Below are 20,259 nucleotides of genomic sequence, written 5' to 3' on the forward strand. Positions count from 1 at the left end.
ATGAAAAGAAAAGACTCAAGTAAAGTACAACAGTACAATACTTGAGTACATTTATTTAGTTACATTCCACCACTGCACATAAGTATATGGCCAGTGTGGTGTGTGGGCCACAGCACATCACAGTGCTGGGGGGGGGACTCCAATCACTAACGCTGTGGCTGTGCTTCCCTGGCTGACGTCAGCTGACTGCCTTGGCTCTCCGCTCTCCGCTCCTCCGGACACAGCGCCGTGTAAAAATGCTGCTCTCGGTGCCGCCAAGGACAGGAATCAACCCATACAACGGCTACACCGGCAAAAACAGCAAGAGGGTAAATAACAACACCACAGCCTACTTCTATCCTCTCTTTCTGAAACAGAGTAATTTCTCGATGCGGTGTTGCTCGAGCTCTGCCTATTCAGTTAAAAGCTGCTCGGCTGTTTAAGCTGCAGTGTCCTTGAAAGTGGATCACAGGCGACGTTTAAATTATCTTACTTTGCTGTTGCAACCTTTGCTGTCGGCTTTTTGATGTTGTTGTTACACTGTTACAAACTAACACGGGGCCTGTTACATAGTTGCCTATAGATTACCACTACAGTTTGCTTCCGTTTTTTCCGATAAGGTTCTGTTCTCTTCCTACACCTAGCCTGCACGCAGAGCACATCTAACAAATGTGCTGTAAGTGCTCGTAAGGCTCCGAACAAGCTTTAAAAAAAAGGCTAATTATATTCGACTTTTATATGAAGGGGTTGAATCAACTGCGCGTTCGCTTAGGTAATGTTTTCATTGAAATAACCACAAGTTAGCAAAGTTTTTTCCCTCTTTTACGCATACCGATATGCCCCACCCCTTCAGTCCCACTAATGACTGAGAGGGATTGCATGGCACTATGAAAAAGAGGAAAGTTACTGAGCCCATGTAATAAGTCTAATGTAGATGATGTAATATATGTGGCTGTATGTGCAGATTAGCTATAGAGTAGTGACAACAGAAGGTCTATTGATTAGCTTGTCTTCTCATATGAATAATTCATGTGGTGACATTGTTATCTATTTTCAACCACTTTGTCTGTACAGACTATATAGATTTTTTTCACGTTTTAAATTCTAGGACATATAGAAGGATTACAAGATTAGACAGGACTGTTTTCAACAACAGTGCGAACTGTTAAGTCATGTCTAGGATTTGGAGCATTTTGAGTGCTGATTCTTGAAGAAATATTAAGATTTCATGCCAAGATGTGCCTTAAAAGTGTTGCAGCTAAAGTGTGACTGGAATGGCATATGAAGTATGTTGATGACTGACTCTCAGCATTTCTTGAATAACGTTTGAACAAAGCTGAAATCAAATACCTCCCTCCTTCCCTGTGTTATTCCTTCCCCTGCCTTGCGGCTCGCAGGAATTCAGATTGCTCAGATTAATGACCTGGAATTCCTGGAATCCTGGATTCAGACAATGTGCTCATTTCAGGAGGGTCTCTGCAAACTCAGACCTTTTTCTTGAAAGAAGACATGCAAAACTTTATTTATTTATTTTTCTACACATTTTGCATTGTTAGAGCGCCAAAGTCACACAGAGAGAAGACTTGTAAATCCAGCGTTAAGTGGTAACCCCTGGTCTGTTTTTTACTATGGGAAAAAGGGCGGAGAAAAGAAAGGATTAAAAGATTTCCCCCCCTTTCCTCTGCTTTTGATTAACTCCTCCTTGTCTTTTTTTTTTTCTTTCTCCCCTGTGTGTTTCACATACCTTGATTTCATTTGTCAGTGTTCACATGGAGAAGAGAGCCTGAACTGATGAATCCCTTGTCCTAAGAATTTACTTTCTGCTCTCTTCAGGGTTTTTGCTACCTGTTGAAAATATACATTTTTTAAGTGTCTGTTAAGGTTTTTCTGGTGTTTTTTAATGAAACTGGATTGGGTCAGGAGAAGGAGAGCAAGAAGAAGTCTCACATTTTAGCCACAGGACACCAAGGATTTTCATCACATTTCTTATTTGGTTCTTCCCACCTTGCGCTGTTTTTATTATTTTCTTTTTTGCCTGCAGCTGCAGAAATATAATATAAAGATTGTGTCTGTAACACTATGATCTTTTCCACGGTGCCTTTTAAAGTTTCTTTAGCCAAGCAGGTAGGACTCCACATTTAAGATATTTCTCTCTCATTCAAGATATTCAAGAAGATGTTGTTTTAAAACTGTTTGGCAATATGGAGATTATGATGTTGACAGTTTACTTGTGCGTTATTTAATTCATTAATATGTTTGACACTTTAAAAATGTATCAACTTATTTTTCCTAGGACTTTGTTGGCAACTATGTGCTTACCTTGGGATAAAGATAATTAAATGAAAGAATTAAATGGGATGACCTTAAGAAGATTTTGTAAGATTGCTCTAACATCCTCAGTATCAGTTGCACAAAATGTTTGCGTTGCCAGAGAGATGTAGCATTCAAGCATCAAACAATCAGACTCATATCTTTGTTATTACAATAGAGGTAAAGGCATACATCTAAACACACCCGGCACTCATTGTTCTCTCTCGGATGAAAAAGTTCTTGAGTCACCTGCGCTCCCTACAGGCATCACCTCTGCTCCCTCCAGTTGTAATCACCTCATCGGTCTTCAGCGGCTGCCCGGAGCACACTCCCTTTCTCTGCACCATGCTGTAGGCCCATTACTGTAGTTATGCTTTTTGCACAACTATAATAATAAGGAAAATAGCTGATTTATCTTTCTACAACATCAACTGCATACTCTTTGATAATAATGGGGATGAGAGGACTATATATATTTCCAGCTTCTCTGTATAGAAAGTAGTAGTAGTAGAGTGAATGGAAGCAACTGAGCATCAATTGTTCATGGGCAGGATAGGATTAATTTGTTATTATACACTGTAAAAAATAAATGCCTCTTGTTTTCATATCCATTTTTGTACGTCAATTGTAAATTTGTGTAAGTTGTATGTGCACAGGAAGATTTCCTGTATTTATCAGGGTTGATCGTGTCTTGTAACAAAGGCCAGTTCCCACAGAACTGTGATGCCTCAAGGAATGTAGTTAAATTTAACGATGACAGCTTGAACTCTAATCTTAAACCCCTGTGCATGTCCCCCACAACCCCCTTCCACTTCAAGGAGATAAATACAAAGATTTGTGTATTGCAGGGGAATGTAAAGAATGCTCAGAGATGACACTGTGATGCATGTATGGAACAGTGGAAAAAGATATGAGGGTGGCTGTGAACTGAAGAGTAACAAGTAGGAAGGAAATCAGTAACAATCCAGGAGGTCAGGTTTTGGGCACAGACTAACTGAGATTATATGCAATGAGAACTGTGATTCCCAATCTTACTTTCTGACCTTCCCCTTTTAACCGCATTTCTGTTCTTCTGCATGCATATTTGCCTGTGTTTGCACCAGCACATTAGGCATTACCTTACATGGGTGGCAAAACACCTGGAGCTGGCGCTGGGCGCTGAGGCAGATGGGGAGTAGGTGTGGATCTGACTCACTGCCATCCTTTTCTCAGAAGGAGCCTAGCAGAGCGGTCTTAATGAGACACTACCTTCTGACTTGAGAGCACATGAGAGGGATTAGCACTTTCCGCTAACAAGCTCAGATCCCAATTAGACAGGCCTCACTAGCTAGGCTCGGCCCGGACTCTGCCTCCCGTTAGATCCTATCTCCCCAGGCCTCTGCAGGTGCATCCCTCCTGATAGTCTGTGCGGGCCGCCTACAGTGAAGGCAAGGGAAAGCACAGGAAAAGGCTGTGATTGTGGAAAAACAAACAGTGTACTATTGAAGAGAGGGAGATTAGAGAAGAGGACCCAGATGAATGAGCTCAGTGAGTTTCTGTGATTTTCCCAGCTTGACTAAAAAGTCAGGGCGTAAGCTCTGAAGGCTGATCCTTAAACAGTGTGAAAAACATTAGGCAGCTGGGTATTGTGAATGCAATAAAGCTTGCAAAAGAGTAATTGGTGCTTCTATTCATGTCAGTAGTATCTGAAAGGATGTTGCTATATTTCACATATATACAAGTCGTAAGTAATAAGAGATATCAGAGTACACATTTTCCTGTATTCACAGGGTTTCAGGTAAAAATGGCTTTGTATTAGGGAACATTGCATTCATATTTCACACATACATCCAAGTCAATGTCAATGTTATTATATGTATGCAGCTAGCCTATAGACAGTTAGCTTGAAGTAGTTTACATCAGATGGCTATAGATATTAACCTGGTCTATGGAGAGGGAACACAATGAAATTCTGTTATCAGAAATACAGTATAAAAGTTTCACAAACCGGAAACATTCAGTCTTTATGCACTCAGTTTGACTCGAGAAGTAGTTTCCTTCAAAAATAAGATGAAGTCATATTAAATATTGTATATTAGATTCCATGTCTGTGAAGGGCTTAAAGTTTTATCAGTTTAATCTTATTCAAGACTGATTAACTTTATGTTCAACAGTTTTGAAAAGTATCAGAAACGTAAACTACCGTTAGACCGGGAAAAACATTTAATTTGTGCATCTAACCAAGTGTTAGCTAATTAACAAATGCTAACAAGTACCTTCTATCCAGGACATCCAGCTAGCTAGCTAAATGTTAGCTATGCTGTCAGATGTCAGTCAGTCAATGAGTTCTATCAGTCGCTCTTCCATCTTCAGTTATGTTGTGACGTCCTTGGACGGAGGGTGAAGCAAGTCATGGGAAGCTGATTGGTTAATTCTTGTCACATGACCTGCGGTGCGCCAGCTGCATTCGAAAAAGTTGCGATTTTTCCATTTCGGTGCGCCGCGGATGCGCCCTAAAAAACACGCGTCTCCATTGAAACTAATGAATTTGTGCGCGCAAAAGATGCGACATCTGAACGGCCCCTTATCCCGTTTCCCTGCTACCGATATTGTTGACAACAGAGTTGACGGACGTGACGTGTGACCAATAACAACGCGTTTAGTAAGAGCACATTGATCGGAGCACACATAAGCACACACACACATTTTTCTTTCTTTCAATCCAGGCATATTGGACTGTTTAGAACTTTTTTCCCCAAGATTTTTCACATATTTTACATGTTCCAACATCCAGACCAGATCTGAATCCCAGAATTTAGCTTTGTAACATTGCAGACATTAGACTGCCAACATTATGAATATGAAAGAAAACAGTCATATCTTAGTTTTAAACTTTCAAATCCTATTTTTCACTTTTCAGACCACAGTTTGAACTTTAAAAACTCGCTTTTAAACATTCATTTCTTTGTTTTGAAAGTTGTTTTTGTGAAATGTGATGTTCCCTCATAGTTTTGTGTTTCTGGAATCTGAATTAAACTTGTACTAGCTGGTTAAAACAGATCCACAGCAAACAGAAATAGAGAGGTCATAATTAGCTTGATTCCAGCAGTCTTTTGACAACTCCCTCTCTGTTAATAAGCTGGTGCTCCAGTGCTGACCTTGTGGTGTCCAACAAGCCATCCCATTGTTCCCTAGGGCCAGGCCTGCTGACCCTAACTAATCAAACACTTCCTCCTCCACCAGCACTGGGAGGAAGGCAACACTAAGGCCAAATTTAGCTGACATTTTACGTCCATACCAATTTGATTTGGTTTATTCTGGATCATGGTCCATAGTATTAAAAGATTTTTTTTTTAAAAGAGCTGGAGCATAACATTTGTATGCGCACATCTGCACATGCATTTAAGATTCCTTATCACTGCCTTATATGTGGGTACATTTATGCTGATGAACATATAATGGCATGCTCATTGCATGCATGCATTGAGGTGAGCAAAGTCTCTGCATACTGCTCCTTTCATACTTACACATGCGTGAGCTGCCAATTCATGAAGTTAGTTCAGCAGATGTGAAGATTATGTACAAGCGCATAACCCTGAGCATATAATTTTTTACATTGTTGATATGTACAGTCATCTGAGCGATTGTGACTATTTGACCTTAATGCTTAGTTTAAGAGTATCTTCACTTAATAGGTCAGTTTACCCAAATCTAAAAAAAAGACTTTTACTGGTATTTAGCCATTCAGATTTAGGTTTTGGGATTCCTGCCACCACCCCAACACAATAAATGTGAATGGAATTTGTTTTTTACTGTTCAGCACTGGAAAATTCAATTTGAAAAAAGCCAATATAAAAGTTTCTTTCCAGAAACAATGTCCTGGTTACTGTGGATAATTCACAGATCTCCCTGTGAACAGCTTTGATTGGAACAATTTCAAATACTCCCAATGAAAACTTGTTCGCAAAACCCCTTCCAGCTTCAACCCACAACATAAAAGCCTCTCTTGCAGCAGTGTGGATCTTAGCCACATTAATTCCAGCCAGATTTAATATTATACGCTTTGTTTTTACATTTAGAAATGGGCTCACTTGCCATCACAATATAGGCAAAGCGTAGTTCCCATGTGTGCTATACATTTTTACAGTTTACATTTCTGCCAAAAGTGCCATTTCTCTGAAGTTCAATACTATTCTAAAGTAGGTCAGTTTGAATGGCACACTTAAATATATAATAATTAAGGTAAGGTCTCAACATTTACAGTAAACCAACAGGTGTGTGTTTCGTAGGCAACCTGTAATAGATCTCCATGATAATCAGTGTACCATAGGCATCAGATATACAGACACAGCAGTCAAGTGATTCTGTGTCCCAGCCTTCATTAATACATGTAAAATAAGTTTACAGTCAACATGTTACTAGATAGGGTAAGGTCAGTATCACTACAGAACTCTTCCATTTCTTGCAAACAGAATTGTTTGTCTGAAATATCTGCATTGAAGTCCCCGACGACATTAAGACAGGGTGTATTATTGTGTTAATGAATGAGTTAATAACAGCTAGTCTATTAAGATATTCAATTTTACAACATTAAAGACTGGATCATACTTAATATTCCAAAATATTGCCAGCCTTCCCCCATTTTTGTGCAGACTGATGTGAACATTGACTTGTAGGGCCAGTATGCATTTATCGATGTACTGGAGAGGCTGAATGCTGTTGGCTGCATGTTAATTTTAACAGTAAATGTTTGAAGTATCTGTGTAACCTTGTAGTTGGTAATGTTTATGACTTCCATCACTGCTAAACCAGGGCACATTCAGAGCCTGTAATACATTGTCACAACCACATGCAAAGACCCTTTCTTTATGTATGATCTTGTATTAAGAATACAGTACATGCATGCTGTTGCACATTCTGCTTACGGTACATGCTACAATCGCACGTATTGTTCTTTCTCATATTTCTCTCTGGATATATACATTGCAGAATATTAATGTTTGTGTTATTTCACTTATTTGTATTTTACATATTAAAGATTTTGGTACTTTTTTTCTCCTATCCCTCTTTTATATTTTATATCTCATCTCATCTGACCCGTCAAGTCAGATGCAGCAGCTAAATTGCTAATGAAATCCTGACTGTGGCCCCATTTGTATACTTTTGACACTGTGTCATTAGGTTAACCAGCCACTGTTGCTTATGTTTTGGCTTATTGTGTCTTTAAAAGCCTGTAGTTTGAGCAGTTCAGTTTTTAGACCATTAACCAGCTGTTCTTGCTTCATATTCAGTTAGCTACTACATCATTGTATACATTTAATTTCATCTACCTAAAGAAGTATCCGCTTTGTGTATGACTGTACCATCTCAAATCTGACTATGCCCTCTATGTTCTGCAACAGACGTATGTGTCCCCCTCCAACCATCAGATGGCTCCTCCAAGCCCCAACAACAACAGCAATAGCAACACCACCACCTCCTCCATCAGCAATGGCAGCAGCAGCAGTGGGGGAGAGCAGCTGAGCAAAACCAACCTGTACATCCGGGGCCTCCACCCAGGGACCACAGACGAGGATCTGGTCAAACTCTGTCAGCCGTAAGTCACCCAAAAAAAACAGTTGCTCTAACCTCTACATGTACACCTAATAAATCTCTAACTGACTGCCCACTGTGCACATCAAACAGATTGCAGTTGCAGAGTAGATAGATCTGAGTGATGGGTGCATGGATAGACGTACGATGGCTGGCTGAATGCATCAAGGATTGCATGATTACATATTTACACGACTTCCTTACACTTGAAATGCACATGAATGCTAAAGCACACCTCAGCAGGTATTTCTGGATCAGAGAAGAGGGCCACATCTTCATCCACATGTTTTTAAGGCCCATCATTTAGTGGCCACATGGAAAAACCAACAATCATTTGGGCGGCAAACTAAGACCTTTCAGTTTGGCACAGCTAAGCACAGACTTTCCAACAACTAGGTACAGAATGTTTAGTCTCCCTCTCTCATGCTAATTCTTTCTGTATGTCTCCTCTTGCTCCTTCTTCAACTTTTGGCCTGTATGAGTTATTGCTCCTCTGTGCTTTAGTCTTGTAGATGATGATGACTATAAATACCACACTATGTTGCTCATCAGAGTGCAAGTCTTTGAAAACTCTGTTGTGGGCAGCATGTAGCCAGACATCAAACAACTGCATCATCAAATCCATCTGATATGTTTGTTAGGCCTTCAGTGGAAGACATCAAAACAAGTAGGGCTGAGTTGAATGATCTGGGTTCACTTAATTGAATTCTGGATCCTGGTGACCAGAAGAGCAAGAGAAAAGGAGGGAAAGTGGGTCTGCAGAGATTGAATAAGGGAGAGAGGGAGGGAGAGGCCTGCTATTTTACAGCTGTCTGGAAGATATGGCTCACATGAGGCTGCCCAACCCTACAGGAAACGGCGAGCCCAGGGGAAAGGGAAAGACAAACAAGGGCAATGGCATGAAGAGGGGGTGAAGGGGGTGGATGGAGAGAATCAGAGGGGGAGGAGTGAATGGAGTTCAGGGCTTTTGTGTCAGGTGTTGTTCTGTGGGGGTAGTTCTCATATTTCTGCTTTTACAGAGCAGATAAAATCACTGCATGAAATTTGCCTTTTAGCATAGCACATTAAGCCCAGTGTAATTCTCAGTTAAACTAGAGTGAGAGAGGATACTGTATCCAATAATTGTTAATAGGGGAAATGCTTGTAGATCAGGATGTTAAACAGTAGGGAGACAAGTCATGGAGGGAATTTGGCTTGCTTAGCTCAAGTTTGAACATTAAATGTGTGCACAGTATCAACACACAACCAAAGCTCCCCTCCCCCACACTGAGAGTTATTGTATGCACGCTCTGAGATGTACTGTGTTGGGAGTGCGGGGTGAGAGGAGGGGATGGGGGTTGGTTCTCCATCTTCGGCCCCTGCAGTTGTCTCTCTGGGTGCCCCGCTGCCGCTCTGGTTCTTGCCCCGGTCCGTCTCTGGTGGTTGGCCATGGATGGACATTGGGCTGGACTATGCTGTGCTCTCTTACACATGGCTGAGTCTCTAGCCCTTCTTTTCGCTCTGCATCATGTAGTCCAAGTTCCTGAGTGCAATTAAGTAAACGGGTATCTCAACTCTGTAAGCAGGAGAGTGCAGCAAGCACGGCTCACAGCTTAAATACTAGTCATAATGTGAAGTCGCAGACTAGTGGGATTGCTTTGTACCCACAGTAATGATGCGTATAAAAATACAGGAAGACAATGTTGGCAGTCCAGTTGGTGGCATCTTATGGCTTAGAATCAGAAATGTACCATGAAATAGTATTAGAGGAAGCCAAATGCATAATACAACAGGCCTTCAGTTAACCAACACTGGATGGATTCAATTTGCAGAGAATTTGGATAGGATAAATTATTATAACATATTACAATGTCTGTCTGTGATACTTTGAATGTCAGGGAAAAAATATATTTCAAGACAATTTTTAACACATCTCAAAGTGTTTTTATGCAGGGTATGAACACAAATGAGACCCAAGAGTGAAGATGAATATTGAGTATCAATATGTCTTAAGTTGTTTCTTAAAGCCCTCAGTGGATTGACATAATCAAGCAGAAAGAGGGAGTGGGTTCCATAATGTGAACTTAAGTCGATGATTAACAGCATTTCAGGATCAAATCAATGATGGTTTGGTCTTCTTGCAGTGCTCTGTATTGAGATTGGATAGACATAATTCAAGTAAAATCTGAACGTACTGTGTATATACTTCAAGATTTATATTATTTATATTATAACATGTAGTAATGTACTGTTGTAGTGTCCAAATCAATAATTTAGATTTGTTGGATATTCCCGTAAAAACGTATTCATCTTCACGGGAGACCTTAAACCATCTTGATGAAGGAATAAAGATTTACAGATTTTTTTTTTCTAAAGGGAAAGTAATCCTAAATGAACAATTTAATTTCCAATTTGGAGTAATCCAAGAGATTAACTGTCAGATTACAATTTTAGCAGGTCACCGCTTAATCCTTATTAATAGAGTATAGTTTGATAGTGACTCTTCTAGCCCAGATGAACTGTGGCAGTGGTGCAGTGTCACTGGATGAAAGCTGGATTGCATTGTGAGGGGCACTAAGACCCAGTGGAGGGTCGAGCGCTGCCTAGAGAGAAGCTGGTTAGTAGAATGAGAGTATGGCTGGGAGCCAGCATTGGACAGGACAGCCAAGGAGAGGCATATCAGATTACACTGCATGCACATGCCTGGAGAGATGGGAACCGATAGACACTCTGCCGCATAGAAGCATTTCAGGCACTATCCAATGCATCTGCAGTATCTATAGCTGGCCAGCTGGACAGTAAATGCAGGAGTTTTACATTGATAGTGCATTGTGAAGCAATCTGAAAATGCAGCAGCAACATTTAATTTTACCATATTGTCACGTCATGTTGGATTTCCTTTGAGTTATGATCCCTGTTGACATCTGTGTGTGATCTGGAATGAATAAGATATGGGAAATCTATAGTTCTTTCTGCAGAAACCCACGGGACATTACTCTTATTTCATTTCATTTATGTTCCACCCCCTCTCTAAAGATTTCCCTATGCACATCATTTATTGTCAGATGGTGTAATTGTATTCAGTGGCATTGCACTAATTCATTCATCATGGAGTGTGCTAAGTTCAGAGAGAAACCACACTGCCTCTGCAATGTTGCAATGCTAATGTTGAATGTAAACAAGTAATTATTTTCAGTACACAGTGCAAGAATGATCCTTGAGTGTAAACCTCGCTGTTTTTACAGGTATGGGAAAATTGTATCCACCAAGGCCATCCTGGACAAGACTACCAACAAGTGCAAAGGTGAGGTGTAAAGGCATCCGCTTGTTGAAAGTAACTGTTGAGCAGAGGTTGAAAGGTCAGTTCATACAGAGGTGGCAAAGCGAGTCAGTGTGTGATCTTTATGTTGAATTTTAACAGGATGATTAGGTCAGCAACTAACAATTATGGTCCTTATTGATTAATCGTTTAGTCTAGAAAATGTCAGAAAATTGTGAAAAATGCCCGATACAAGTTCAATGTCTTGTTTTGTCTGACCAACAGTCCAAAACCCCAAAGATATTCAGTTTATGATCATAAAAGAAGAAGAAAACCATGTTCACATTTTAGTAGCTGGAACTCTTGAATTTTTACCATTTTTGCTCGATAAATTACTAAAACGTTTATTTGATTGTCGAAATAGTTGGAGGTAAATTTTCTGACGATTGACTAATGGATTAATCGACTAATCATTGCAGCTCTAATTACGATTGTATTTTTTGTTTGTATTCCATACCTTACAACTATGGTCTTGAGTCAATAAATGTGAATCTAAAATTGAAAATGTGAAATCTATAATATTTACTATACTTATATTTACTATGCATTAATTTTAACCATGTATGGCAGATAGTAAACAGGAAAAACAATACATTTTTCATGGTTTGAGATGCAATCCATACACCACTATTTTCTGTTTTGTCCACTTCACAAGGCCATTGCTCTACAAATGAATGTGCTCAGTAGATAATGTATCCACTAACACCTTATCTTGTCAGTTGATGATATTTTTTCACTGCATATCAACAACGAAGAGGTGAAATAACGTCACAAGCATGGCACCCCATAGTTTCTCATCTCTGCTGTAGTTTGAATGTGTGGGAAGTTACAGATCGCTGTTATAAGGTTACAGCACATTGCTGACACGTTATTCTCAATAAAGCTGTTTGCTTTCAGTTGCCAAGTGTTTACTGTGTGTTAAGCTTCACACTATAACTACTTAACAGGTGTGTATTATGTGACATATATGCAGTGTTGTATAACTCTACATCTGTCCTCCATGGAGAAGCCCAGTCCAAACATAGCTGGCTGTCTCCTCAGATTCAAACGCTACTACTATGAATGCTTCATGAGTTCAAATTACATGCCTGTGTCCATAGTCCTGCGGAATGCATATCTCATTGTCATAACTTGTATGTCTTGTTGTATGTCCCTGCAGGTTATGGCTTTGTTGACTTTGACAGCCCAGCCTCAGCTCAGAAGGCAGTGACGGCGCTAAAGGCGGGTGGAGTGCAGGCTCAGATGGCCAAGGTAAGAACTCCACTCGAAATGTAAATATGTGGTGAGTTTATTTCTTACAACGTGGTGTCAGCTTAATTCATATTGTTGGTCAGAGTTAAATTCTCAGCACATGAAAAAAAGCAAACCTTTCAGAGATTTTGACAGTGACTTAGCAAAAAGTTGTAGGATGAATTATTAATTACAAATTAAATGGTGAATTATTAACCTTGCAGCAGAAAGGTTGTTCCTTGGCCTTATCTGCTTCTCATGAATTTCTCTTTTAAAGCTGTCTCAAGCTCTTTCTCTATCTTGCTTTCTCCCCATGTTGTTGTATGAGCCATGGTTCAGGAATATAAGCCAGTTAAGCCTCAGCTTGTGCGTGCGTGCGTGCATGTGTGTGTCCTGGGCAGTGCACTGTATGCACATATGGGTGTGTGCTTAAATCGGTGTATTTATGGGTATTAATGCACTGTGGAATATGCGTGTGCACAAACAAGAGAGCACGGATTCACACAGGTACATGAGTGCACGCGTGTACATGATGTGTATGTATGTGTGCGCGTTATGCTTCATAGTGGCGACGGTGTTGAGGGAGTGTGTCCCAGGGCCTGCTCTCTGAGCTCCCTGTACAAAGGACCTGTCTGTTCTCCCTGGTGGCATCTGAGTCAGTGTCTGAGCAGCTCCCCAGTCAGCAGGGCCCTATGCCCAGCCACCCGCCCTGTCAACACACACACACACACGCACACACACACACACACACACACAGAGCACACTTGACAATCGCACATGCATTTCACCAGCCTTGCCTCAACCGGATTATGACACACATTCACAAGCACGCATACGCACACCACCAGCACCCTGGGAAAGCTGATCTCCCGTTAAGCTGGATCACTGACATTCATACGGCTCCTTGCTCACAAAATAACTTGATTCCATTCACCCCTTCACTCCGGGTTTACAACAAGGCTTATGTTTGCGTCAGATTTCTCTCTGACTCAGTCTGACTCATTCGCGGTTGAAACCCGCAGCAGGTCTTTTCTGCTTGCTCTCATGGGCTTGAGCACCGCTAGTTCGCAGTGCTGAGAAGGAGGAAGAGGAGGAGGGAGGTGAAGGAGAAATCACCTTCACCGCAGGTCGCAGCGCTTACATATGCATTATTCATAGGATGGAAATTAGTTCACACTGCACTTACAGGTTTTTAATCACATCTGCACTCTGAGATAATGAATATGCATAATGGTTAGAGGGTGATACAGATATGTTATCTTACAAGATGCTGTTAGTCAAATAAATGTGTTTGAGCAGAAAGCAAAGAAAAGAAAGAGAAAAAAAGCCCACAAAATAGTTCAAAAGCATAAAATGAAACTGTTGCACTTTAAAAGTTTCTTTCAGGTTGTTTTCTAATAATTTCACATTCAGATTTGGAAAAGCTGCATAATTTGTCTGATTTATGCAAGCCAACAGAGCTGGCCTCTGTGCTTGCATTCAAGGTCGGAATTACCACATTAATATAACTGCTTGAATGCAACCGAAATATTATTACCATGACCTAGGAAACAGGATGATAACGTTGCCTGGTGGGGAGATGATAGCACAATGCTTTAGATGTTCTCCAGATCATTTCCAAAGGTCTTTATCCAAAATGTCTGCTGTGAATCATTTTAGATCATCCATGGATGGAGAGCCATTTGAAAAGTAATTATGCCTTGATATCACATTACCTGGATCCTGCGCTTTCATCCCCTTAAGAGGCGGGTCTCACACAATGGGCCTGTCTTCTACCCTTTTGGCAATAACATACGGGTGATGGCGTACGAGAGAGGAGTGTGAAGAAGAAGAAAAGGAATGAGTTGGTTGAATAAAGAGACAGGAATAGAGACAGTCAAAATGAGAGAGAAGTTCAGCTGAAGTCCAGCCAGAATCTCCACCATCTCTGAATATCTGTTTTCTCCTTAGACCTCATCCATGCAGCTCACATTCTCATACAAGGCCAAAATGAAATCCGCTTTCAACTTCAAACCCTCTACCCTTTCTCTCAGACTGTTTTTTTAACTGTCTAATGTCCTGTTAAACGGTTATATAAATTCCCTCATGCTATCACCAGCAGCTTTTGTATGGCTCTTGATTTTTAGAGGGCTCCTGACATCATGATTCAATTGTGGAAATGATGAGCTCTGTCTGCTCCAGATCCTCATTTGTTAATCCTCTCTTGGCTTCTCTCCGTTCAGCAACAGGAGCAGGACCCCACCAACTTATACATCTCCAACCTGCCAATGTCCATGGACGAGCAGGAGCTGGAGAACATGCTGAAGCCCTTCAGCCAGGCCATTTCCACTCGCATCCTCCGTGACGCCAACGGAACTAGCCGTGGAGTGGGCTTTGCCAGGTATAAGTTTTGGTTATTTAGTCACATGCATTAGGACAGCTGGTTAAAGTTGATTAGTGATGGTGTAGCCTTGTGTGCTTCGAAGAATCCAGTTACACAACAATTAGAGAAGTCAGTACTGAAGTTACAGATCAACTTTATTTTTTCAATATTACTCATGGTGAGTGAGCCCTCTGGTGGCCAGTACAGGTAGAACATCTCCAACTGTAAATATCAACACAGCGTGATTCCTTTTAACCTGCTACTGTTAAACAAAGTGATTGTTTTTAATGACATTTTCCTATAGGATGGAGTCAACAGAGAAATGTGAAGCCATCATCCAACATTTCAATGGAAAATATATCAAGACTCCACCTGGAGTTCCAGGTGAAGTTTCTTTTTTTTCTTTTTCTCATTTCATGTCTTTGAGATGACATCTTGTTTGAATGCAGCATCTTTAAAAAAGAAATAGCTGTTGAAGAAAATAATCTCATCCAAAGAGTTTTACATTTATGATACTGACTATATGTTTTCATATAATATAATATTTTCTGACTGGTCCAGTGCCGTCAGAGCCCTTGTTGTGTAAATTTGCTGATGGAGGCCAGAAGAAGCGTCAGAGCCAAGGAAAATATCTGCAGAATGGCCGGCCCTGGACGAGAGATGGGGAGACTGTGAGTTCATGATTTTTCCTCGTGTCCTAAAGACTTCTGTCGCTTTATTATGCAACGTTGTTTGTGATATAGTACAATGAGCAGCCTCATAATGATTCAGTCCTTTGTCTTTCTTCTCCAGGGAGGAATGACCCTTACTTATGACCCCACCACAGCCTTACAGAACGGGTCAGTACTACTAGTCTGACATATCTCTTGTATACCCAGAGGGAGTGCAATCATGTTGTGATGACTAATAACTTTGTGTCTCTTTCTGTAGGTTCTACTCCTCTCCCTACAGCATTGCCCCCAACCGGATGATCGGGCCGACCTCCCTCTCCCCATACATGCATTCACCTGTGTCCACCTACCAGGTAGTTTCAGACCGTCAAAGCTGCTGGGGGGTTAGTTAGTTAAGATGCTAAACTGTCGCAGACTGGTGTTCAATCAAGCCCAGGCCTGCGCTTACATACCTATAAATCCCATAATTGTGTAACATTAGACAAATTCTTTAAATCTAAAAGCAGTACAGCTAAATTTATGGGGCTTTGCTTGTCTATTTTCTAATTATGTAATCTTATCCTGGTACACGTGTATCTTTCTTGTTCATGCAGGTACACAACCCATCCTGGTTACATCATCAGTCATACATCATGCCGCCCACAGTGAGTATCTTAAATCTTAAAGCTGTTGGCCGTCCTTCCTGTTTTTGTTGCAGGAGAAGCTTTTTAAGATTCTGCTGCCTTTACATTCTGTCAGTCTGACAGTTACTCTTTGCCCTAATGGCAAGTGCTAACACTACTGTATGTTTTATTTTATAGGGAGCAGTCCTGACGCCAGGAATGGACCACACCATGTCCATCCAGCCGACCTCGATGATTGGGCCCCTGACACAGCAGCTCAGCCACCTCTCCATGGGAAACAGTGGCACAGTCAGTAGAGTATTTAGCATTCAGCTTCATTCATCATTGATATTTAACAGTTAAAGCTGCAGTAGGCAATTTGACACATTAGTGGCTCAAAGTGGCAGCTGAAAAATGTATACATGTAAAAGGCATATGAGTTGATGTTAGTAACCTTCAAAAAGCACACTCATGTATACCAAGCTGACCAGTCTGGGATTGTGTTATACAAGAAGATACCAAAGGGATGAGAGAGGCAATGCTCTCAACTTTTCCTGGCTTTTCATTCGCTACTTTTAAGGATCTGTCAAATCCATAGGGTCGAGATAACTAGACTTTTATTTGGACAAAGTGGGTAAATGAACAGGGTAAGGATTGGATGGGATGTTCTTCTTGAGTTGCAGCTCCCCTTTGTAATTTAGGCTGATAAAGACAGGTGTAATTTCACATATAAATCATGTCTAGTGCAGCTTTATTTGACGGTTTTATTGCCAATGTAGCTGTCATGTCTAATGAACTTATCATCTCCATTCTGATGCAGTATATGCCTGCAAACACATCTATGCAGGGGACCTACATCCCCCAGTACACCCAAGTGCCTGCTACCAACATGTCAGTTGAGGTAATGACCTCTGTTTTCTCTCACTAGAGCAGTTTAACACTAAAATGTTATGCGAAACAATCACTCATGGATTCAATATTTGCTGCCTCCCTCTCAGGAAAGTGCCGTCCAACAATCTGTTGCCATAGAAACACCCACAGAACACACAACCTACTCCTACCAGCATAACAAGTGAAGAGGTGGCAGAGGTGGGTTTTTGATCATTGCTAGCGTCTGTGTGTGTTTGTGCTTGTGTCTCTGTACGTGCGTACGTCTTAATTCAAAAACATTTTGGGTCTTGCTATGATGCTGTCTGCAAAAGGAGACGATGCAGCAGTAGCTCTTGTTTCTAATTGGCTGGTCTTGTCACTCCGTGCCAGATCTTCCTCTGGAGCCGAAGTGACTCTCAAGGGACCTGTGTGCTGAAAGTCGGCACATTGACTCCGCACGTAAGGCACCAGACACTCGGGAGGAACACGGACTGTTACACAGAAAGGACAAATTTTTTTAATAAATTTTCTACAAACTCATATTTTAAAACAAACTCTTTTACTCCAAGCAAGCAAGGCTGGAGGATGGCAGGCAATGGGATATGGAAGAACAGAATAAGGAGCATCTATTTTGATAACAGTCAAGAAAAAAAAGCCACACACACACACTACACATTTAATAGATTTTTTGAACGCTATTCTTTTTCTTTTCTAATACTACTCCAAGGAGCTAGAATGAAACCAGGAAAAGAACATTTCAACACCATGTTTTATTTTGAACATGTTTTGTTTTGACCTTTTGTAAGATATGCTGATTTCACTTCACTTTTTTTGTCTGATACTTTCAATCTTTGAAACCTGCCTTTTTGTACATAATTCTTTGTTTTGGTGTGTTTCTAGTTTCATGTGTCCTAGTTTGATTGATTGGTGCAACTATTTGAAAACAGAAGGCTGAAGTCATTCAAAAAACTGATGACTCATATTCTAGACAGATATGGTGCTGACTTGGATTAGCTTCTCTCAAAGTGGCAGCGAGTTTAACAGGTATGCAACCTTACCTGAGTGGTATCGCTTCTTTTTGGCACTTGACTCTCAAATAATTTATAGTTCTAACAATCTCGACAAAGCTTCAGACAATCAGAAGATTACAAAGAAGAGAAAATTTAGAGACGATGGTCATTAATGACAGAGATTTCACAGAGAAGACATCTTTAAAAGAGCTAAACAGATTTAAAGCATTCCAGAAATTATTATCAGAAAGCTCTAAATATTGGTTCACTTTGCTCCACTTGATGAAATCCAAAGTTGTTTAACAGGGATTACATCTCACACAGAGCTGCCTGTAAATAAGAGATTTAAATTTATTCAGGCTTTCTTTTGATTTCCTTTTTATCAGTGTAGTGATGCTTCAGTTATTTTAATAACAACATTATACCAAACTGTACATAGCAATTTATGTATTGCTGTGTTTTGTTTTTTCTCATGTCCCTTTAATAAAAGGGGAATCTGAATCTCCTCTAAATCCCCAAAAAAGTATTTTCTGAAGCAAGAATTAGATGTTGTTATTAGAGTATGAAGTTCTTATTACAAAAACATGGAGATCAACTGGTAAAGCGTGGCTCTGTCCTGTTATATCTTCAGAAAACATTATCGAGGTGGATTATTCTGGCCACTATAGAGATGCTTTAATACTGGCCATTTGCTGTGTGTTTGCATCTATTTCTACATTTCTGTTTTTCACCCTCATGTTTTATTTTACATTTCCTATTTAAAGGTTTTCTTAAGTTTTTTTTTTTTTCAGTTTTAATACTTTTAAGATTGATCCTATTTTACAAAGAAGCTTTGATTTTATTTTTGATATTGTGTTGTGTGCTTCAAATAGTGAGAAATAGATGTTTTCAAGTTTGTTTGTTTGTTGAAATAGTGATTTGTGTGTGTGTTTGCGTACTTCTCTCGTTCCGGTTTCAGTGTTGATGTCAAAGAGGCTTTAATGTTTTTTCAAGACATTTCTGTTCTGTCTGTGTCACAAGTGTTGGCACTTTGTGGTCATGGATGAATTATGTATGGTAGGTTCAGATGCATTGTTGCAGAGTTGTGCCCCAAGCAGTTGGGAAAAATGTAATAGAAATATGTGTTCAAAACCTTGACTTACCTCATCCTGCCAGAGCAATGTAGATTCAGTTTGTGTACAAGGTTCACAGGCAATAACCAACTACAGTAGGTCTCATGGCTGTTCACAGCTGGTACTGTGTCCACATCCTTTAACTCTTCCGTCCAATGCTCGGAAGACATGCCCAAGGTCTGATGATCTATGCAATTAATTTATTATCCTTATAAATGCAATACTACAGATATCCAAGAGACACCTCATATTATGCCAGTGGATCACCCCACAATATGACTTCACATTCTTGCTCACACAGCTTTTATCTTTCATTATCCATATGTCGAGATTAGTTTGTTCTTGGACTGACACATTCATCTTTGGTTCATTAATTGTTAGTAATATTGCTGCATTAAAAAGGGAACTATTTCATACCAAAATGTGGTTTTTAATATGACTTTAGGAAATGTAAAAAACTATGGCAGGTGTGCTTTGTGTGAATGAAGGCGGGTTGCCCACTCATCGACCCAACTTTTCTTTTAGATGGACACCATAGGTTTGTGTTAGATGTAATTCACCATTCCATCCAATTGCAATTTTTATGTTATGGTTAAATGTGCGTGTCCTGTCTGGTCCTGTTTGTTAACTTGCTTTCTTGCTGATTAATTGACGCTGTTTTCTTCTTTTAAACCATGAAACTGTTCACTTCCAGGAGAAGATTAAACTTCACAGAAATGCCTTAGATTTCACTGGAAGGGGTAGTGAAGTGCTACTCAGATTTGGTGGGCTTGACCTCTGACTGGAAGTGTTTGTTTTTTTTTGTTCATGCACTGCTAATGTTGAAAAAAATGTCGTTATATCAAACTACTCTGAACATAGATCTATGAAACAAAGAAAAAATACAACTTTTAATTACTATTTTATGTTCCTTTTGAAAAAATCAAAATATTGAAGAAAAACAGAATGGTGGCTTATTGAGTCTAACGGACTATTGCTGCTAATTTTGGATTGCTAAGTATTTAGAAATATTTTAGCTGAAGGTCTTTCAATACATCAAGTCACATATGGGGTCAGTTTGTAACTCATGTTCAACGATGTCCATGCAGTCCTCTTGTTTTGTGCATCAAACAACCTCTCCTCAGTAAATGTTTGTCTGTGCCATGATGCAGGTCTTTGTCTTCTTGATAGAAAAAAAAAACCCTACAGCTATTAAAACTTAACTTTGTTTGATTTAGAACTTGTCATTTTTTCACTCCGGTTTG

The 20,259-nt window shown here is 40.1% G+C and overlaps 1 protein-coding gene across 2 annotated transcripts; it reads left to right on the top strand.

The window, feature by feature from the left end:
• Positions 1–151: 151 nt before the first annotated feature.
• On the top strand, positions 152–20,231 carry LOC122883473 (RNA-binding motif, single-stranded-interacting protein 2-like). Of its 2 annotated transcripts, none has more exons than XM_044212205.1 (14): positions 152–308; positions 7,671–7,864; positions 11,085–11,143; positions 12,318–12,409; positions 14,611–14,768; positions 15,055–15,134; positions 15,312–15,421; positions 15,543–15,589; positions 15,681–15,774; positions 16,015–16,065; positions 16,222–16,332; positions 16,844–16,924; positions 17,022–17,112; positions 17,284–20,231. In XM_044212205.1, the coding sequence occupies exons 1-13, from the start codon at positions 237–239 to the stop codon at positions 17,097–17,099; spliced, it is 1,227 nt and encodes a 408-aa protein (XP_044068140.1). In that variant the 5' UTR covers positions 152–236; the 3' UTR covers positions 17,100–17,112; positions 17,284–20,231. The 2 variants fall into 2 exon arrangements, with proteins under 2 accessions (XP_044068140.1, XP_044068141.1); XM_044212206.1 differs by lacking the exon at positions 152–308 and adding an exon at positions 1,907–2,103.
• The last annotated feature ends 28 nt before the right edge of the window (positions 20,232–20,259 follow it).

Source organism: Siniperca chuatsi, linkage group LG10 (genome assembly GCF_020085105.1).
Source record: "Siniperca chuatsi isolate FFG_IHB_CAS linkage group LG10, ASM2008510v1, whole genome shotgun sequence".
NCBI classification, from domain to species: domain Eukaryota; kingdom Metazoa; phylum Chordata; class Actinopteri; order Centrarchiformes; family Sinipercidae; genus Siniperca; species Siniperca chuatsi.